Source organism: Apus apus, chromosome 5 (genome assembly GCF_020740795.1).
Source record: "Apus apus isolate bApuApu2 chromosome 5, bApuApu2.pri.cur, whole genome shotgun sequence".
NCBI lineage: Eukaryota > Metazoa > Chordata > Aves > Apodiformes > Apodidae > Apus > Apus apus.
Genome location: NC_067286.1, coordinates 47,435,224 through 47,458,374, shown reverse-complemented (window position 1 = coordinate 47,458,374; position 23,151 = coordinate 47,435,224). Strand labels below are relative to the sequence as shown.

Sequence of the window (23,151 nt, the reverse complement as noted above, 5' to 3'; positions counted from 1 at the left end):
AGTATTTTACTTCCAGAACAGTATGCCAGAGTGACAAACTATGTAACGTGTTCAGGTATGGTTACTGATAGTGTCTAGTTTTATTTTGGATTAATGGATAGGGCTTCCCAGACGCCCATGGTTACTCGTCAAAAAAGTCACTCTGCAGTGACAGTGAGGTGATGAGCACACTGACAGCAGAATGCTCTGTACTGTATCAGCTACTCAAATGGTGAATGCCAGAATTTAGATGAAGAAGGCAGCTCTTGCTAATGCTAAAGATTACAGTTAGATTTGCAAGATAGTATTTTCAAAACCATGTACCCCAAAAAAGCAGACTGACCAAATAAAATCTTTAGCAATGTCCCTGTTTTGGAAAAGTGAGTCACAGTGATTAAATGCTATTTTCTATTTACAATTTCAGCTTGCTGTTACTAATATCACAAATGCTACTCATTCTGTGAAATAGATGTAGTCCAGATTTCACCAAAGTCACTAGGAATCTTTTATTGCAGTCTGACAGGAGCTCTCGTATGTACTTTGCAGACTGATATTGATTTCTAGGAAAGATAATATTATTAGTAAGAGAAATAAGTAATATACCTTACTACAGTTACCATTAATCACTTCTCTAAAGTGATTACAATTAAAAAATTGCACTAGGTCTGATTTTGTGAAGGGAATATTCCAAATGTAACCTCTGCAGGGGGTTTCAGGCAGAATTCAGTTCTGGGTCATGATGTAAGTTTCTAGCAAGCACAATTAATTGAGTCTTTCCTCTTGCGTTTTCTTGCTTTCCTTTGATCTGCAAGTGGGAACTGTCAGAATTCATCAAGTATATTTTAATCAATAGTGGGGTTTGGCAGACAGTTTGTGAACAATCATTTCAACAGCCTTCTGGAGCCCTGTGGCATTTTCTTCACCATCACATCTACCTGGAAAGAAACAGTTTGAGAGAAAAGAGAAATACATTTGAAATATGCCAAAAATATATTTGTGCCCAAAGGGTGTCTGCAGAAGCATGTGCTGGGGCCCAAGTGTACATTACAATTTAAAAGGCATAACTTTGGCATGGGGCTTGTGCATGTTTGACAGCTATCTCCCTAACCTGCACAGAATGAGCTTACATGTTGTGCTTTCCTTGGTTCAGGTAGCAAGACCTCTCCAAGATCTCAAGTGTCTGTCAGGGGCTCAGCAGCCTCCATTCCCATCGCACCACGTTTTCTTGGATCCTGCTCTTAAAAGAAGTTTTTGTCAGTGGAAAATGCTAAGGATAATGATAACAACAACAACAACAAAACCAACAACAGTTGTGTTTGGTGGGAGCTATTGAGAAAATTACCAAAATATATTCTGAGATTAAAAACTAAACCTGGTTTAAACACTTAAAAGAGTTGTGCAGTTACAGAGTCTGAAGATGAAATCGTGTTGTCTTGCCACAGATTTATATTCCCAGAAGCTGAATGTACCACTGGTCCTCCTGACCCATTATTGATTAGTTCTGGTTTTGCTTCTGATAAGTGTTGTTAGCACTGTTTACAACTACAGACCATGAAAGAGTCAATACTAGTTGAGCTGAGAGCATGCATCCTCTCTGCATTTAGCTCTGGCACAAATTACCATTCTCAGATTACAAAAGGGAAGGATGAAGCACATTATTGAAGGTTCTTGAAAGGCAAGTATAAACAGAAGAACTCAAAAAGCCTCTATTTCCTTGTTTAAATTCTTGATTTCCTTACTTTGTCTGATAATGTGAAAATGGATTTATTTAGTCTGTGGGTAGGAATGAAATAACAATAAAACAAAATAGTGTGTGCATTTTTAAAGCAATGGCACACTTTGCAGAGAACACAAATACCCACAAGGAGCAGATACATTAAAACAATGTGTCTAAACTAAGGGTTATAACTGGATGATTGCCTCCTCTTTCTCTTGTTTATTGTACTGAGTTTCAATTTTTTTTACTCTCAGAAGACACTGGTAACTTTAATTAAAGGAAGCTTTAAATCAGAGCGGTAGCCGACTACATGCATACAAACCAATGCTGGAAATTTGTGTTTCTGGTGATGATGTGAGACCATCAGACAAAAACTGTATGCTGAGTATTCAATACTAACAATGGGATCTAGAGCTAGAGCCAGCACTTCTTTCATCTTTGCTATCTGTGTTCTCTCCTGTTATCAAAGGACCAGTTCTGTCATGGCTCAGACAATTGCTGTCATGACTTGATAGCTGAAGTCACAGCATGGAAACAGAAAAGGTTATTGCCTGATGTCACTGATGCGTCAACAGATGAAGTACCCTCAGAAAGGCTGCTACTAAGCCTTTCCAAAGCTTCCTGAGAATGTCCTCACTACTCATCCTAGGAAGTGTTTCAGCTGTGTGTGCCGTGCTGTCCATGTGTCCATCCCACAGCAGCCTGGATGTCCTTGTAGCTGTCCTTCTTTGGCAAGATGTACTTAGAGGATAAGCAAACAATGACATGCGGACTTCTTAGGAGCTGGAAAGGATTTTGTGGATCTTGCATCAACCTCCACGGCCAACAGGTCAGAGAACTTTTGATTAAGAATGGCTCATCTAATCCTTTGAGCACCTCATTGCAGTGCTTGCATATCTATGAAAACATCACAAAGCAAATAAATACATTAAATACTTTCCTCATTGCTACTCATATCTGAGAATATGAAGAAAATTTGTCAACAGTGGGGAACATTTCCATAGGATAAGGGCATGATGAAGTCATGTCATCACTATTCACTGCTAGTGTAACTCAAGTTCTGAAATATGGACATTTTCTTTAATTTTAATTTAAGATGTAGCTTTCATACTTACATGTTAGAAAAGCATTACTGACTCCTCAATTAGGTTTTCTATGGATTAACAGCCATTTTGCCAGTGAATTTAGCTCATGCATAGTCAAGTCATACTGATACCCCATAGCCAGATTCATGGCTGAATTTTTTAAATGTAGTTCCATTTGGTACCCTAGCTTTTATTAAATCTCTTCTACCTTAACTATCACTGCACTTATGGACTTCCTAACAATAGCTTGTGAACTATATATCAGTCTTTGCTGAGTCAGCAAAACTAGTAGAAGACTCTCAGCCCAAGAAAATTACACACAGTAGATAGTGCAGGACAAATAAATTTATTTTTTATTTTTATTTTAACTAACACAAGCCCATCTAATTCTTTGCCAATTTTTTTTCTTCCTTTCATTGCACAGAGAAAAAAGCATCCTGTTTTAAATAAGTAGTTGTTATTCCTGCCTAACATAGCACCCTACAGTTATTCATACTGTGTTTATTCCCATATAATTATTATGATGTAAGGGCTCAGCAAGATTCTTCTCATTATCCTTTCCAAATGAGAGCAAAATGAACTAGCAGTGAGCTGCCAAGAGCTAAAGAAGTGTGTGGGAGAACAGTATGATGCAAAAGGTTAAGGATCTGTCCTGCTGGCCCTCTGGGGATGCATATGACAATTTTCCAGTGAGTATGCACCAAGCGGAGTGCTGAGTGATACCTAGCATTTCCATATTGGAAGCTTTCCTGAAATAAAAGCCTGACATGAGTTGATGGAAAAAGTCAGAGCTCCTCATAGCAGCAACAGAAGGCTTTACCATCCAAAAGCTAACTTCATACTAGAAGTAAATCTGCCTGGCTTCACTGAAAATATCTTCTCCTTAGGCCTAAGATTGTTGATTTTCATTTAAATGTGAAAGCACATTGAGAGCTTTAGGTGGGCTTCCTGGAAGACAATAAAAATCAACAGAATTATCTTTTTTCTATTTAAACAGAAAAGCAAAAAATTGACCATAATGCTTTGTCTCAAATGGGAATGTTTCATTCTGGCTTTGAGTTTTAAAATCTCCAAAACATTAGCAAGTTTTATGAAGGGAACACTCATAATCCAGCATGCTTGTTTCACAAAATGTCAAAAGCAAGCAGTAGTGTTTTTAGAAATATTTTCTTCTAAATTATCTGGCTTAAACAGATATGAATTCATAAATGAGCTATATATTTTTTTTTTTTAAATAAATATTGTTTTTCTTTTGCCTATCTCCAGAAAAATGTAAGAAACACCAACATTGCTAAAAAAAAAAAAGAGCTACAAAAATAGGAATTTATGTATGTGTAGACAACACAGCTCAAGGAACACCAAGCAGCTATAAATGATTTTTTTTTTATTTTATTTTTGTCTATATGCTCATTTCTGCTACAAGCTATTCTACATAATACTTCTCTTTTATCTGGAGGTTGGAGACTTAAAGCAAATGGTGAATTTAAGACTGGTTCATGATTTGGAATACTGCATTATCCCATAGACACTTAGGTATGAGGCTTAGGTAAAGGCAAGGAAATGGAGGTAAGAGCTGTATATAAAGGACATGCATCTACAGCCCATCATGGACTTTGCATCATAAATATACTTAGTCCTCTGCATGTCCACCTGGGACAAGAACTGGGAAATGTGCAGGCTGTAGATCTTGCCACTATAATTCTGATTTGAAAGCTGATAAAAGGACACTGCTGATAGCAGTGAGTGTAGTTTCAGAAAAAATAATCAAGCTGATCAGAAGTCCAAAGCACTCTTCCAGGTATTGGGGAAAGGCCATTGGGCCAAACTGGAATCCTTGTAACAAAACTGCTACTAACTGGAACTGCCTGCATTCTCAGATGAAACCATTGACTTCCTGAAAAAGTGTCTCTGAAAGTAAAGAGATGTAGGTGAAAGTGGCTTCAGGTCTTAGGGACATCCCAAGCATGAGAAGATCACAGGTTTCTCAGAGACCTCTGAATCAAGTCAGTATTATGTCTAAACTTGTACTTTTCTGAGCAAAGCTGCTTTATCTGGCTATAGTAACTTCTTGAAATCCAATGTGAATTTAGATCATGGTCATAGTATTCTAACATAAGGTGAAGATGTGATGTTTATTCTAATACATAAGTTAGGACAACCCAATTATTTTTTCTTTGCTAAATTCAATATTTAAATACTTACAATTGAACCCGAAAAATGAGAGTTGATGGTGCACTAGAGGACATTATTTGTATTTTAGTGGCCAAGTATGTTCTCATGGCAAAAAGAGAAGTACAAATAGTTCAATGTAGGTTTCATCAACTTGAATTCCTTGTTCTAGTTGCAGACATTGGGAATAATCTCAGACTATCACATTACTGAAATGTCATTTTTTTCATATGGATAGTATATCTTAGAATAAAAGCTGAGCACAGAGGAGCAAAGTTAAAAAATTCTAAGAATTTGATCCATTCCATACTGCTTCCTGAAACACAAATAAATCTGAAATTAAGACCAAAATTATTCAAAAAGCTGAACAATTAATGAATATTTTTACTACTAGTGTTGAGAAGATTCATAGGTGTCACTGAAGTAATGAAAGAAGCTTGTGTAGTTCTTTTTTCTGGTCTTAATACACAGAAAGAAGAAAACTGTGAATATAGAAAAGGGTAAAGGAATATCAATTGTAGTTACAGGAAGAAGAAATTAAAACAGATAAAACTGTAACTGGCCTGCAGTACTGGTCTGGACTGGGAAAAAGCTCATTTTCTTCTTAGTTACTTGTATGGGACTATGCTTTGAATTCGCAATGAAAACAGGTTGATAACAGAGGGATGTCTCAGTTATTGCTGAGCAGTGCTTACACACAGTCAAGGTCTTTTCTGCTCCTCACCCCACCCCACCAGAAAGCAGACTGGGGGTGCATGAGAAGTTGAGAGGGGACACAGTCAGGACAGATGACCCCAACTGACCAAAGGGATTTTCCAAACCATATGATGTCATGCTCAGCAATAAAAGCTGAGGAAATAAGAAGGAAGGGGGGAACAGTGATTGTGTTTGTCTTCCCAATTAACCATTACACAAGATGGAGCCCTATTTATTGTCCTGGAGATGGCTGAACACCTGCTTGCAGATGGGAAGTAATGAATAAACTCCTGATTTTGCTTTCCTTGCATGTGGGTTTTGCTTTACATATTAAACTGTCTTTATCTCAATAAATAAGTTTTCTCACTTTTACCTTCTGGTTCTCTTCTCACCAGCGGAAAGTGAGCAAGTGGCCGCTTAGGGCTGAGCTACCCACTGGGGTTAAGCACAACAGCTGGTAATGGAGTTCACAGGAGTGGACCTAATCCTTCTGGGAAGCAGATATGGTGAGTGCATGTTACGACCGAGTAGGGCAACCCAGGGAGATTCAGATCGGATCCCCTTGCTTTCTGAATTCCTTCTCAGAGAGGAGCCCAGGTGTGGCTGGATCCAGCCTTTGTCTCAGACCTGGCCTTTCCAGGGAGAGTGATTAAAATGTCACGGTCCAATGAAATGCTCAACTGTCCAATACCCCTTGATCAGATTAAGGTGAAATGACACTCAAGGTCTGTATTTGAATATTAAGTTTACTTAAAGCTATAGAAGGAATACAGATACTTCAATTACTATCCTAGGCTGCATGATCATAAAGTCAGACAATTAGATCACAAGAGTACAACACATATATGTTTAAACTGCACAACCTGAGAAATAATCATGGTTAGGCCTTGTGTTACTTAATGATGTTGGGAAGGAAGAGAGAGAGTAGGAGAAGAAAAGTTTATAGAGAGATAGATAATAGAAAATCACCAGTCCTGGATGCAGCGTTGGGCCAGCCAACGGGGGAGAGTTGGTGTCACTAAGGCTCCCAAAGCCCACCATTGCAGCCCCTTGTTTTATAGGCAGTTTCCTTGTTTCACAAGGATGAGCAAGCATGATTGAGTCATAAACCTGAGAGGATGGAGTGGACCTCCACCCCCTCTGCTCCTCCATCCTTATCTCAATGCTGTACCTGCAGGCCACAGGCCATATGCAGCCATCAGTGCAGTCTGCATCCTCTCAGGCAGGCCTTTTGGGATGCAAACGAGACTTTGTTTAGGGGTTATAATGGGGTTTTGACATCAATTCCAGCAAGTATAGGTCCTGAGGGCTGGTCCCTCACAGTGCAGAGCACCTGAAAAGCTCTACTCCAATATGAGCTCCTGGAAGAAACACTGGAAGAACCAGTGCTGCTTAGGACATGAAGCTGGATACTGTGGAGACTGAAGAAGCAATGTGGAAGAAGATGACTAGTGCAGCAACTGAAAGGTCTGATCATTGAGAAAATGTGCAGATGAAAACAATTTCTTGAATTTCAGGGAAGTGAATGTCTGCAAAGGAATACAAAGGTAAAGCACGGATCTCTTTGAGGAATATTAATCAGTTATTGAGGGTTATTAATCAGTACATGGTGTACTCTGATGCACTTGGAGGCTGACAATAAGGAAGCTGTACCTTTGGGAACTCATCCACTATAAATGCCTGAGGAGAGGTGCTGACCGATCACAGGATGAGTTTGAACTACTGGTGAAACAAGTCATACGTGTGCTGGTTTAATATCTCAAACCTGGTGTTTTGGCAGATGTAGGCAAGCATTACAACAGCTCTGAGGAAGCACTGGTGGTACCCGTGAACCAGTGCAAGTCCCAAGAACAGAGCTCAGCTAGGACAGGAGAAGAAAAAGGCTAGTGGGAGGCCAGAAGAGCCTGTTTTTTTTAGCGATATAGGTGCTGTTGCTTGTATACATATGTACATATTTATGTTGGAATAAATATTGGGAATAAAGGAGACACAATTACACAAAAAAAGTTGTTGCAAAAAGAAGTAAGCATAAACCATCTGTTAATAAATCCAGGCTGGAAGAAAGCTCACAAAGCCCTTTGTTCCGAGCTGCTGAGTCTGATGATTCACAGCTTGCAGCAGCTCCAGGCAGAGGCTGAAAGGACCATGACAGCTCACCCCGGCTTCACGGGCACTCGGGGCACAGTGGCCACCTCAGTTTCCAGGCTCCCGTTTCTTCTGCATAAGAAACACATCTTTAAACTAGGATTTTTTTCTGCTCTTCTATAAAGCCTAGCTAAACAGACCAAAATCGCCACCTAGTGAGGTCAGTGTCTCAGCTCACTCATTTCAGACAGTTTGCTGTAAATACAATTGAGACAACTGTCTCCATGGAACATCTAGCTGCATTTCTTTGAGTGAAAATGCTACGTAATACTTTGCAAGAAGAAGTCAAGCATTTAAAGAAAACTGAATTTGCTGAGGTGACAGGAAAGCAGGCATTATCCAGAAAATAGTATGTATCCAAGCACAGGGATTCCTACCACCTCTCACTGCAATCGTTCAGGTGCTTACTTTAATGTCTTCGGAGTGTATTTACAGGGTTCTTGAGGGAAGGGTGAGACTTAATATCTGCACTGGGTGTCTTATGTGTCCTGCACAGGTAAGTGCTTCAAAGGGCATCTGAGTTCTTGGTCCTGGTTTCTTTGAATTAATTGCTAAAAATAAATAAACCACATAATTGGCTAAAACCTGAAAAAGTACCCAGAAGTGGTTTCACTTGTAATATGTCTGTAATGAATTAAAATGAATGCACAAAAAAGAAAAGATAAACCTACATATACCAAGTTAGAAATTTTTTTGCAAAGGCTTCCAGTTAAATAAATTTTGCAGGTTCTTCTTGACCTGAGTGATTGAACAGGAACTTGTAGTCTGCAAAACTTTTCATAGTTACCAAATAATTATTGAAGTTTATACTCTTCTAAAATTTCTACCCTGACACCCTTAGTGGGTTGCTTGCTGTTACAGTGAAAAAATAAACTGAATATTAAGCTTAAAAAAATGCACAGCATATCACTGTTAAGGTTTTATTTTTAAATAATGACATTTAAAACATACTATATTTTGATCCTTTTTTCTCCCTCCTACATTTAAGCATTTAAAATTCATATTGTCAAGACTCTCTGTGCAGTGGTAAACCTAAAACACAAGTAAAGGTAAGAGAAGACACATAAGAACCTCCAGACACAAGAGCTGTGACTCTCAAGTAACCACATAAAAAAATTCTGAAGAAATCGTAAGTATAAATAACAGAGAAACAGGAAGAACCAGTTTGGGTTTTTTTTTTCTCAAATACAGTTATTTCCCTTGGCAGAGGTGAGGTTGTGGTGCTTAATGTTGACTAATATTTTCAGACCTTTTTGAAACTGCATATGCCAGACTTATCTAAAGTAAATTTTTAAATCTACTAGTGAGGTAATAGGGATAAAAAACCCCAAAACTTCAGGACTGAGCATTTCCTTACCAAAAGGAGCTGATTTTAAACTGCTAAATACTACTGCCTACATTTATTTCCTGCTTTTCACAAAAATAAATCATCCTCTAAGTGTGAACACTAGATTTAGTGATGAAATGTGCTACTCAAACAGAACATGGGGAATTACAACAGCTGCAAATGTTGATATGAGGTTAAATGTTGGGTCACTGGCAATGCCTTCAGAATCCATTGCAGTACCTTACTACTTCTGTTATATTATGAGGTCTCATAGTGATATGTGGACTGGGTTGAGACACTGTATTGTGCACCATCAGCCATACAAATGGGGAAGAAAGATTGGCACTGATCATGTCAAAACAGGTGTCCAAGAAATTACATCCTGTATTTCACATGTTTCTGGCACTAACTCTGCAACAAATGTGAATGCAATGTTGTTCCACTGTAGGTTCTTAGGCTGGTTATGCTACACAGAACCTGTAGTAGGTTCGCATATGCTGACTGCACTGCCAGCGACACACGCTCATTCTCTGCATGCCAGGAAAGAGAGCTCACTTCTGCCTGAACAGGGTTGCATACTTCAAACTTTTCTGGGGTTTTTTGCTGTGTGGCATTCTGAGGAACAGAAACTTTAGTTTACTGAGGATTATTTATTGTGTTGCACTCCATGAGGATAAGAAAATAAGATGGGTGAAGCCGTGTGTTTATTCCCTCTTCTGAGAACACAATGAATCTCAGGAATTGCTTCATAGATATTTGACATAGTTAGGTTTCCTCCTCCCATCTACAAATTAGGGCTTTTAACCTTCCTTCTTATTAAGTAGTGTCTGAGTCTCCTAAGGTGAAAAGATACCTCAGAAGCTGAGTTGCCATAAGCCAGCCCTTTTGTGAGGCTCCGGAGATGTCATATGTGAGACCTGGTGCCTCCAACTATGATACTAGTAGAAAGAGTGGGTCTCAAGAGAAGGAGAGGAAAGCAGCAGGTAAGAGCTGTGTCCTGAGGCCATTGGCTCTACACTCTCAAAAGTCATTTGTTGTGTGTCTGGATGGACTGCAGAAAGCCGGAGAGCAGGAGACTGTAAGAAGTGTGGAGCCAGGAAGGTGACTTGATGTGAGTGCTGAACTGCTTTGGCTCAGTTTTTCACCTACAATGGGAAAAGGACAATGTATGGACCTCTCCTTTATAGTGTAGCTTTCTGCATTTAGTGCTTGCCACATCTGCTAAGGTACCAGCTAGCAGATGAATGAAACTGAGGAGACAATTTTTCCAGGGGCTCAATATATTCCTGAGATAGGGCTGGGTTTGAGACACAAACTTTGTGCTAAAATGCTAGAAATTTGAAACAAGATTGTTCCTGCATGAAGTTCTTCATACAGGGTTGGAAAAGCTTTTATACAGCAAGAAATGACAGCTAAGGTCAAGGTTCTACAAGGAATATAGCACAAATTTGGGGATATTAGGACCTGCTCTTGGGAAAAGCTTGTGAAAATTGTTGCTTAAGATAAATGAAGTTCAGTATCTCACCTGAAAGGCAACGTTTCACATCTAGGTGATCTGATAAGCCATAGAGAAAAACTTGATAAGTCATGTGCTGCACACATATCTTACTTATGTTACTTAGTATGTAATGAAAATAAAACTAAACATGATGCTTATATATCTATTTATATGTGACTGGACACCTGTACAGTGTCTGGGTGTGCTTTTACCCAATCTGTCACCACCTCAATGGGTCATCCAGCAACAGATCTTGACTTTCTTAGGAAAACAAAACAATGGGGAAAAAAATATATTTTGTCCTTGGTATTGAATCTTTAAGCAAGTAGTTTCTATAGCAATATTACTTCTCAAAATACTAAATTTAAAGTAACAGATCCTAAGAACTACCTCAGCTCTTTTTTTTTTTTTTTTTTAATTTCTGTCACACTCCACTTAAAAAAGCTGGGAGCCGGTACTCCAGTTAGCAAAATTCTAAAAATTTTTTTTTTTTTTCCCCAGATGTTTCACACTGTGAGGTCATTCCCATTAAATGTCAGTGATGTGATTAGTATATATGTGTGCACTCTGATGTTTAATGAGTGATGCTATGGGTCACACATTCCAGCAATGCTGTGCTCAGGCTGGATGGAGGCTGTAGGTGATACATGCTGCTGACAGTGCCTCTGGGCCAGCACAGATGAGGATCTATTTCTTGGGCAGTGTCATTGTCATCCAACGGAATCAGGCATTTAATGTGTAGTTTCATAACGGCCTTTACTGTTTCCTGTTGTTTTTTTTGTTGTTGTTTTGTGTGTGTGTGTGTGTTTGTTTGTTTTGGGGTTTTTTTGTGTTTTGTTTTGGGTTTGTGGGGGGTTTTTTGTTTTGTTTGTTTGTTTGTGTTTGTGTTGTTTTTTTCCTGCAAACCCTAGTCCAGATCAGACTAATGTCTTCTATGGTATTGCAAGACCTAGATGAAATAGCTTGGTAACTTTTAATTCCTAGCTAAGAAGCCAAAGCCTCCCTGTGTCAGCTTAGGCTAGCTATTTCTAGTAACACAGCCTCTGTGGTGCAGCAGTGCCCCACATCAGATGTCACTGATGCATCACAATCAGATGCCACCTTGGATCAGTGCTGTCAGGGGCAGCAGAGCAGGCAGCCTTGGGCAGGGAGGGGTGAGCTGCTGTCTCACAGGGCTCTGGGACCACAACGAGCTGCCGTCTCACGCAGAAGGAAAACCCTGGCAATTGGCAGCACAAGCCTGAGGGTTCAGCAGCTGCCTCTGGCTTCTGCTTAGCTCAGAGCCTCACACTTTGGTTTCCTTCCCTGCAGGCTTGTTCTGCGCAAGCAGATTGTCTGCTCTTGTAGTCACGCTGGTCACAAGAGCCCAAATACTCCCACCCATGTTCACTGTATGCTGTGTGGAGGTGGGGAACAATTTGACAGTTTTCTCCTTTATCACCTTAGAAAACAGAGAACTAGACTGATGATGACACTGATGAAACTGATAAGTAATACGGAAAGTGGCACTCAGCTTAACTATGGCCCAGTGCTCCCTTCTTTACTGGCATTAAATTAAGAGTGACTTCGCTGAACATCGTCACTAGACTAATCAGAGTTATTTTAGTAGCGTCATTCTCCATGAATGGAAACAGGAAGTATACTTTAAATTCGAACTTACTTTCATCTGTCTCAGTGGCTCTAAAGTTACAGTGTTAGAGCCTAAAACCATGTGAGTCAGGACTGACCCAATGATGTTAACAAGGCAAAGCTGATGTTTAGCTACATCAGGAAAGAACAATGATCTGTATCACGAATGCAGTGATGCAGGGTGTGGCTAAGATTCTAGGAAAAACAAATCAAATGAAGTCTGAAATTCTACCAATTAGGTCACCATAGTTTACTGAGAAGCTCCAAATTTAGGACACTGAGCTATACCTTTGCAGGACTTTTGGCAAATATATTCTGCTTTAAGTGAATAACTGACATATAAATTCACCTCTGCTGTTACTCTGCTGACAATACCATTTGGCACTAACATTTCATACCCTGTGGATATTAACTAAATTACCATCACAAGCCCTTTTAATTATCCATATTCTAATTATATAGATTGGGAAGTGAGACAGGAACTAAAGTGACTTACTGAGGCCATATAACAACGCTTTTGGCGTTGTTTGTGAGGAAAATGGAACTTCTTGTCATTAAAGACACTTAGATTTTATAAACCCATTTCTGTAAGGAATGTCTTTGCTTTGGGAAGTGTTCCTGTGAATTTGCACTTGTTTTTGCCAGCAGAGCCATTGGGAATTCTAGGTGGAACATTCAGTAACAACAGGACATGGGCATGGCTTGGAGACTGGATGAAGACATTTACTTTTCACTATGCCACCTTTGCGTAGTGAAAAGTATCTCTCCTGGAACACTGCAATTTTAAAAAGAACATAGATGTTCACTTTTATACAGTGAATTCCCCAGCTGGGAGAAAAACATTTGGATAAAGAATGAAAAAAAAGTGTAAATTTTTAGCTATGTAAGAATAATCAGGTAAATACACAAATGATTGAAGTACAGGACATTGTAGTCTTTACATCTAAAAGTTTCCTCATTTCTCCAGAGGGCTGCAATTTAAACACATAGACTGAGAATTCCAGAATAATCTAAGGAATTATGTACCTACATTTTTTTATCATAAAGTGACAGGACCCTGAACTTATCTGAGCTTTTTGTGAAGCCCAGCCTACAGGCCAGCCATAATTGTTTTCCTTTATCTTGAAGTGGATCTTCAGCAACACAGGGAGGTAGCGTGGTCTCATTTCCTGCCTCTTTGGGTTTTGGCTGCTTGTGCAGAGGCCAGTACTGACATGATGCAGCCATGTCCAGCCTCATACCTTGCTGACCCAGACCTTGCCTTCCTGGCTTGGCTTCCTGGTTTGACCTCAGAGCAGCTTCATCGCTATTGATTTGTGTGGTGATCACAGGGCTGCTCGCCAGCAGTGGTTCCTACCACCAAACCTGCTCTGTGTGCTTCGCTGGGGTGCCATGGGCCTGTATGGCTTTGTGGCTTCTCAGTGAGGATGCTGCCTAACCTGCCTGGCTGTCACTTTCAGCTCCTGGTGCCCTGACCCTTGCAGAGAAGGCAGCTCTCACTGCTCCCTGATGTATAAGTTAAATTTGACTCTGTTTTGTTGGTTAATTTTAGTTTTCACTATTCTTTATTCAAAATAAATTAGAAACCCCAATATAACTTAATTTCCAACATTTCTGGCATGTCTAGAAATGAACAGTGAGTTCTTTTTTCATGAAGTTACAGTGAAATTTGGTTCTGCTTTTATTCCAGTGCTGCAGGAAAATTTCACATTCTTTTGCAAAATACATATGTCAGCATAGGAACAAGTCTGTGGTGAAGTAACTTGCATTGCTGATTGCATATTTTTGCTTCATAATATATAAGGAGTTATTATTGAAAAAAACCCTCATACCAAAACAAAACAAAATACAGCAAATGAAAAGAAAGAAGGGAAGGGAACATACTTTTTTTAAAGAGGAACACAAAAGCCAGAATAGTGCCATAGCTCAAAGCATCACAGGACAATTATTTTTGGAAGGGACCCCAGGAAGTCTCTAGTCCTAACTTCTACTCAAAGGAAGCTCAGATATGAGGCCAGACCAGGTTGTTCAGGGCTTTCTTCAGTTTTGTCTTGAAAACGTGTGAGGCTGGAGTATGCAGAACATCTTGGTGCAACCTGCTCCACTGCTTGACAGTCCTCATAGTTCAAAAGTTTTTCCTTATATCAACTCTGACCCTTCTTGCTTCAAGTTATGCACAGGATTTCTTGTCCTCCTGCTATGCACTCTTGTGAAGAGCTTGGCTCCATCTTCTTAGTACCCCCACTGCAAGTATTGCAAGGCTGCCATTAGGCTCCCCAAAGCCCTTCTGAACAAGTCCAGCCTCCTCAGCCTCTCAAGTTCCTCTGTTGGAATGTGAAATTAATTGAAAATATAAATAGACACAAAGAGGAACTCATGAAAACAATGAAAGTGTCTCTTTGTAATGGAAAAATTTGTAATTTCCAAGTAGAGGGATCTTCTAATTAGAAGTTTCATATCGTTCGTGACCCCTATATACTAATTATCCTAGTATAATGTCAGACCTAGAAGTGTGCTGGGAAATTGCTGTTCAAAATCTTTCCACTACACAGACTTGCTAGAGGGGAATTTTTTGATGGAAAGAAAAAGTTCCCCATGAAACTGGACAGCCACCATAACCAAATGTTCTTCCTGGCAACTGGACAAAAGTGAAAAGTTTGTGACTGGAGGGAAAAAAAAAAAGGATTTTCCATGGTATTTTGGCTCTTTTCAGAGGTCAAGTTTCTGTTGCTACCAGGGAACTACACAGCTGTTGCAGGGGCCTGCACAGGAACAGATACCTGAATTAGTAGCTATACTTCTGCTAACTTCAACCCTTCCAAAGTGAGGGGTTTTTTGCTGCCATTCATATAATTTGTTGCTACATTAACATTCTTTGCTGGTTTGTCAGTATTTTTTGTTGGTTTGTTGTTTGATTTTTTAAAAATTAACAGACTAAGAGCTCTGGAACTTTTAGCTGAGGTCTCCAGGGGCAGTTAAGTAGATGGATATAATCCGTATTGCTCTTTTGACTCTGCAAACATAACCGACACTCCAGATTTCTGTCATAATAAGCAAGGCTAAAAGGCTGGTCCATAAAGTTGTGGATACCTGAAACCTCAGCTCTCCATTTTTCCCTTTTGTCACTGTATGTATCAGGAAAAAGTTAATCCAAGTTAAACCACTGATGGCTAGTATTTGCTTCTTTCTATGTACTTGAAGTAATGAATCTTTGACTCTCTGAAACCCAATATTGATATTGTAATGAAACAATATGACATATGTTTATACATTCGAGAATAGATGTTCCAAAGAAAACAACAGTTTAAAAGCTTAAGAGCAGGTAAGTATCCATCCACATGAGGTAAACAATTTTAAAAAGTGGCAAACCTCAGGTATGCTGAAGGTATGACTTGAGTCACTACTAGAACACAGGAACCATCACAGCAGCATAAATTACACCATGAAATTAAGGAGTTTTACCACTCTCCCTCTGTCTGCACCTTTGTCAATAATTTCAGTGATCTCCATGTGTGTGCATGCTTTATTCATCTCTACCTCAGTACTGATTTAAAAGAAAGGAAAGAAACCCTTTTGGGGCTCCTTCTCAGCCAAGCTTTAGGTTTCTACTAAAACTGGAAAACAAATGACTAGGTTAAGAGGACTTCAGCCTTTCTTCAGCTGAGCACATGTATGCCCAGCATGCAGGCTACCCAGCAAGCTGCAATAGGAGGCAGCTCTGTGGGGGATCCTCAGGAATTTTGTCAGCATGTCATAGTCATATTTCTTGACTGTGTGTTTATTTGTTGACATAGATTTATGTACCAAGCCTAATACCTGTTGATACTTCATTGATTTAATTGACCCTGTAATAAAGCCTCATCAGCTCCAGCTACTGGTTTAATTTATATTAGTATCTGTGACTTTTGGGGTATGTCTGAGGTACAGACTGAGGAAGAATTTTTTTTCTTTTCCCCTTTATGTTATCCAATATTACTTTGAATAGTGCTTGCTCAGGCATTTTTGACAGTCTCTGTTTCACAGGAAGTTTTGTAGGTGATCAGCGCACTGGTCTTCGTAGCAGAACTGCACAGAGCATGGTCTTTTGCTTGGTGTCCCTCATGCTTTTGTAGGCATAAGCAACACCTGAACAAATTCAATATGTCTGTTCGTGCAGTTTCACTCACAAAGCAGTAAAGAATAGGATCAGCAATGCAATTCAAACTTGTGAAGGCTTGTGTGATTCTGTAAACCTTATACATCAACTGCAAAATTTGTGGGTCCCTGGTGTAAGGTTCTTTGATGCTGCGAATAAGCAATATGACGTGATAAGGAGTGAAGCAAACAACAAAAGTAACTGTGATATTCAGAATAAGTTTCCTCACTTTTTTCTTTTCTTCATCTACTGTTGCTTGATTATCCCTCACTACTTTGTAGATTTTATGGTAGCAAAACACAAGGATTATCAGAGGAACAAGGTATCCTGAGCATATCCGGAACAAATTTATCCGAGCCTGCCACCATTCCAGGGGGTATTTATCATAGCATAATGTATGATTAGTGAAATTGCAAGGATCACTGAATACGTCTTTTTTCACCAGTATGACTGAATTAAAAATGCTTTCCAGAACCCAAACAATTATGCTGACAATCAATGAAAATCTTCTTGTGCGCAAGTGCTGGAACTTCAAGGGGTGAACTAATGCCAGGTACCTGTCAACAGAGATGCAAGCAAGGAATGCTGTGCTGGTGTAGAAATTCATATACATAAGGAAGGCAGCTATCTGACAAAGTGAAGCAGATAGCCTCCAGTTATCTCCATTCCAAGCATAATCAATCCACAGAGGCAGAATCACAGAGTACAAAAGGTCAGCCAGGGATAGGCTGAAGAGGTAGACTGCTAACTCATTCTTTTTCCTCACCTGAATGCAAGATGCATAGAGGGATATGCAGTTGATGGGAATACTGATTATCATCACAATGCTGTACACAAATGGAAACAAATACTTATCCAGGGTGTGATCATCATGGCACTTAGCAGTGTTGTTCATTGTTCACCCCGAGTAGTATCTTCGGGCTAATTCCAGCCTTGGTGCAATAATAAACCCTCTGTAGTCCAATGGGTGGTCATCTGTTAGTTCTTCACGACCTGGATGGTAAGATTCCAGCCTTCTGTTACCAAAAATGAAAACTGTCAGCAATAATACCACTTCTCTTTGTTTTTTATGGGCTTCTTGGTGGGTTTTACTCTTTTTTCGAAGAAAGAAAATGTCTAAGGTGGTCAAGGTGAGTCAGATGCAAGCTTCTACAGCAAAAGTAGGTAAGTAGTTCAGACACTCCCAGAGGGGTAGGGTCCTACAATCCCAGGTCCCTCTTGTGGGGGAGTTGAAGGAGAGCACAATGTGCACCATAAATAACAGAAGTGTACTTGCTGTTATTCTGGTAAGCAGAATAGGGCTTTGGCCATACAAATATGACAGATTTCTTATCCCAAATAACCTCCTCCCTTCTAAGTCAATAGACAGACAAGAACAGAAAGATAGGGATTCAGGTACCACTAGATGTTGGTATGTGCTCAGAAGAAGAGAATGCGTGACTGTTATGTTTCCCTATTGCAAATCACTCTCTTGTCTTCTTGAATCCTCACACTTCCCTGCTTCCCCTCTGTCCTCTGTATGTGATCCTCCAAGAACTTGTCATCAACTGGGCTATTCCAGCAAAGCTTACTGCATATCTCAGGAATCCTCAGGTGAAACGTGGCAGGATAGTGGGTTCCTGCATACACAGGAGTATCTGCCAGGGTGTCTCTTAGACTCCCTCTCTGAGCACAATTTTTCATTTACACTTCTTTCCTCTAAGAATTGCAGTTACCATGCAATGCATGAGTTTATAAAATCATTAGCAATTAATTAATTGCCTTGGGCACTACCAGGGCTATGGGTGTTAACAGCTTCAACATGAAAACAGTGAAACAGCAGCTGTGACTAAAGTGTGGGACTGGAGGAGTTCCATCTTGAGCCTTAGAAGCTGACCTTTTCTTTAGGAAGAAATTCTTTACCATGAGGGTGGTGAGACACTGGAATAGGCTGCCCAGGGAAATTGTGGATGCCTCATCCCTGGAAGTGTTCAAGGCCAGACAGGATGGGACTTTGAGCAATGTGATCTAGTGGGAGGTGTCCCTGCCCATGCAGGGGGGTTGGAACTAGATGATCTTTAATGTTGCTTCCAGCCCAAACCATTTTATGGTTCAATGATTAAGTAAGAAAGGGTTTACAACTATAGCTATGAGACAGCTGATACTCATTACATCGCAGCCCTGACAACAAGTAATTCTCTTTTCCAAAGATCTAATTGCTAAGTACAGGAAAAACAAGAACGGGGAATATTTGTTGTGGTCCAGCTCTATTGCCAAACATACTAAGTGCTTCAGACACTGTGTGTGATAACTCATCTGTGGTTTGAGGCTAGACTGCCAGCAGAGGAGGGAGATTGCAGAACGACTAGATTGCAAGATAGCACCATCTACAACTGCTCCTACATGGGAAACAGCTTAAACTGAAGACAACTTGGGTGCAGGGATTTTCCCGTGTGGTAGGCAAATTCATTCTGCCTTGTATGAGTCTGATGTGTTAGTGTAGGTTTGTGGGTTTTTCAGAGAAAGCCAAGTAGGTTTTTTGCCTCTGTAGAGAGGTTATTATCTGGATCTTTTTTCCATTAAAAAAAAATATTAAAAAAATACATGTACATTAAGGGAAAAACATGGTCATGACAAAACTAGTCAGAAATCACATTTAATTTTGCCAGCCACTGTTTAATTTTATCAAGTTGGCTAACCTTTCACAGTTAGAGCTAAATTCATTCACAGGCTTGAAAGACAAGGAAAATTATTGAGGACTTGGCAGTTGGGTTCATTGAGCTGCTTTGCTTACGTGATGACAAATTTAAAAGACTGCAGTGTCTGTATGTAAGAGAAATATGTCTGCTTTTCAGTGTGGTTTAATGAAACCGCACAGTAAATAGGGCATTGTAAACCCACCAATATAGATAAGTATAACAAATTAAAAATCTAGCTCTAGAAATTGGATCCCAGGGTTTTGCTGACCCACTTCTCACCAAAAGCAAAGCACACATATGCAGACTGACCAGATGAATAAAAGATAAAATACCTACCTCTTATTCTAATCACATTTTAGCACCTCTTTTCCTCTGGCAGGTCTCTTCATGTCTATCAGGGAAACATGCCCTTTCAGAAGCATGTTTGTAATGTAACAAGTGTATGAGGCAGTGTTCACTAGTCGTGTGACTGAGAAACTGGAATTCCTTCTCCCTCCCCCACAAACTCTTTCTCCATTGTTAGTTGACTTGTTCTATTATAGATTAATTATCCTTACAAGCTCCCAACTTGTCTCCATGTTACTTAAAACAGCTCCTCTCAGAGTTGCCTTCATCAGCTCTTTCTTATATACTCACAGACCAATATGCCAATTTCATCATACCACCCACCATTGTTTCTTAATCCTTCTCTTTCTAGCTTTGCTCTATTGATCTCACTGATCATAAGGTAAAAAAACCTTGTCCTTATTTTTCACCTGTCTGAAGAAACTGCATGTTCTTTGGGGCAAGTCCTTGCTTTGCTTTTTCCACATCTGCCTTAGGAACTAGTATCTTAAGACATAAATGGCTAATGGCAGGCTGGGACACCGAAGATGGGATTCAAAGAAGAGACCTGAGACTCCGTGAAATTTGCCACCTTCACAATTTTATTCTGTCCTGTTCTGTTCAGTCCTGTCATGTTCACAGGTCACTGTACCCCATGGTTTTCAATTATTTTTAACCAGTATTACAAATAGTTTATATGGGTAACACCTGGAGGCTGTCTAAAATTCCCCACATAATCCCTGTCCCAGCTTTGATGACACATTTGATGCTACTCATACAAGGACATGCTTTTAATGAGAGTAACAACCAGAAGTGTGTCACTCTGGCATATGTTGATGACCTATTCGGAAGTGTGTCAAAGAACCAGCAAATGAAGTATGCCACAAAGCGTGCTGCAGTTTCTTGCACAGAAACATAAAAGCAGTAAGCATTTTTTTGCCTGGACTACACCACATTTTATTAGTTACTTGGGGCCTTCACTCAGGGGAAATGATCCTTATCATAATTCCTTGCTTAGGTTTTTTATGATAATTAGGACTATATAATGCAAAATTATTTGTCTTACCTGAATTAATGATCTGAAGCATTCCCAGGTTTTCTCTCAGTTACTGAGCATACCTGCTGGTTTCTCTCAGGAGGATGCTATTGGCTTACAGCTATCCTAAAACACAATGTTTGATAATTTTTCCTGGAGTGTTATTTTTCTTTAAAACTGTGGAGGAATTTCTGTTTAAAAATACAGTCTCATGTTTTGACTTTCATAGTCTGAACCCACTATGACTACTTCTGTACCCTTGTGACTTACTTTATAGACTTGTTTTGGTATCACATGTGTTTCAAATGAAAAAAAAATAAATCTCAATAGTAACTTTTTAATTTAGCCACATTATTCAATTATTATCATTGTCCCTGTGTCTCTTTGTCATTTTGCTACAGAAAACCTGCTGTACAAGAACTGTGAAAGAAGTCAGTAAGACATAAAATTTAGAGAACTGGAGTAGCAAATACTATGCTTCAAGTAATGTATGCAAACAAGCCTCCAAACAAACCTTTTGAAAGCTTATGGAGAAAAGTACTCACTACATATTGTATTGGTATTGCTGCATTACTACAGTGTTGTTTTCAGATTCAAAGAGAGCTTTAAGCAGTCTCTCTGTTTATGAGATTCTGAAAATAACGCAGTAAGTATAAGGCTATACTTCCATAACCACAAGTTTAAAAGAAGAAAATACTTTCATTCATAAGCAGCTTTACAAGGGAAGAATGAAAGAAGCTTTTTTATTTTTCAGATAAATGAATTCTACCACAAACTGGGAAACTAGGAATGAAGAAGACTGCAAGGATTTTGTGCTATTAACAGAAAAAGTTTAGACACTAATTAAAAAAAATAAATTGTTCCATTAGCTCATAAACACCACTTTAATTCTGGGAACATCTGAAACTGATGTATTTCCCCCTTAATTTCAAATTCAAGTTCATAAAGGGGTGTAAGCAATATTCATTATAATGTGGTATGTCTTTTGAAAATACCTTGGTTTTTAGGTAAGTTTCTGAGGAAGAAAGCAATATTGTGTGAGCTACTGCAGTAGCTGCTGTGCTGGTGCTGTAAGATGGAAGGACGGATGGTTTTCTGAGTTTTTCTCTCAAAGAAATTTCAACAAAGTAGATTGCTTTCCATTCTAAAGTTAAGTTATAGTGCAAGGCTGATTTCCTCAAGTACAATGACCTTCCATAGTTAGACCTTTATTTCTAATGAGCAGATCTCATAGCTTAATTCTGAAAACCTTCACAGTTTATAAAATATGCCTTTCAGTAATGTGGACATTTTTTGTTTAAAATGAACGTCACTTTTCCTCATGCAACACTAAATCTCACTGACAGGTCCCCATGAGATTCTGCAAAGACTCAAACAGGCCTCACTCATTTGAACTTTACAGACTGTTTTATAGACCATACCAATTATGTTAACATAAGCATGCAGAAAAAAAATGCTATGATTTTTAGGATGTAGGCCATACAGTAGAGTATTATTTTGCTATATGTTTACGTACATCATGTTTTCCCCTATGAATACAGAAAGATGGTGTACAAAATATTTTCATGTACACGATGCTTAGTATTCTAAGAAGCTATTTTCAGCACAGCTTATTTTTTCTGCTAAGTTTAAAGCATTGTACATATTCATATAAGCAGTGCTGAGTATCTTGTTAGTGCCATCAATTATTAAAGAACAGTAATAGAAGAGCTACTGGAATCCCCTATGAAGACAGCCGGTTCAGCAGTGAAGACAGGACAGCTCAGAATCCCTACAAGTCACCCCCAAACACTGTTTTTTTCCATCCGTCCCTCCTCTCCTAAGCAACATGTTCTTGATCACAGCAATACCATTACAACAATAAATCAAGCTGCCATGTGTTTTCTATTCAATATTCTGATGTCATGTGCTCTTTTGCCTCATGTCTCACCCTTGCTGGGAGTGAAACACTCCTCCTCTCAAAGCAGTAATTTCTGGCCCTTTTGTGTCGCTTCTTTTTGTTGTATGATGTCAGCCTCACATCAAGGGAGAGACAGGTTGAATTCTGCACGAGAACATATATCGTGTATCTGAATTCTTGGGTTTTGAACACTTACCTAACCAGCCATGTGTCCCCGTGTAGCAGTTTCACTGTGATGCCATCTGTAGTGTAACCCGTGTCTGCTTCTGAGAAGAAAGACTGCTAAAATTAACAGGAAGCTGCTCTCGGTTACACCAATGAGGCAACAGCACATACGTCTCTCAACCTTTTTTATCTCTCTCTTTTTTTTTGCTCTTTTTTTTTTCTTTTTTTTTTTCTCCTAAGTATCTTGTTAATCTAAACTAAAGACAACACAGTTATGTAGAAGTATGCAGAGATGATACCAACCCTGGTAAATCTAGGAATATTTTCAATGAATTTATGTAAGTTTTTGTGATTATATTGCCTAATTACACGAGTGGAAGGTATTACAAACCTTGCAATACATTCTGCAGAGAATCCACTCCACAGAAATAAAATACTGTGGTGTGTATATCTACTGAATTGTGTGCACCTGTATATGTTCAAAACATAGGAGTTTTTTTGACTGAAGGACTTGTCACTTGCCTTTCCAACAAGTTTATCACAGAATCAAGTAAGAATCCACCTAAGAGCTCCTAAAAATTTATCACAATAATTTTAGGAGTTGGGGCAATAATAATTAACTATTTCCAGAACTGGTATTACTGTTTTTTTTTTCCATTTGCCTACTG

At 39.2% G+C, this 23,151-nt stretch overlaps 1 protein-coding gene across 1 annotated transcript; it reads right to left on the bottom strand.

The window, feature by feature from the left end:
• Positions 1–16,237: 16,237 nt before the first annotated feature.
• On the bottom strand, positions 16,238–22,549 carry GPR65 (G protein-coupled receptor 65). The gene is made up of 3 exons (XM_051621355.1): positions 22,515–22,549; positions 20,449–20,544; positions 16,238–17,396 (listed from the first exon to the last, which is right to left on the bottom strand). The coding sequence occupies exon 3, from the start codon at positions 17,273–17,275 to the stop codon at positions 16,238–16,240; it is 1,038 nt and encodes a 345-aa protein (XP_051477315.1). The 5' UTR covers positions 17,276–17,396; positions 20,449–20,544; positions 22,515–22,549.
• Positions 22,550–23,151: the final 602 nt, after the last annotated feature.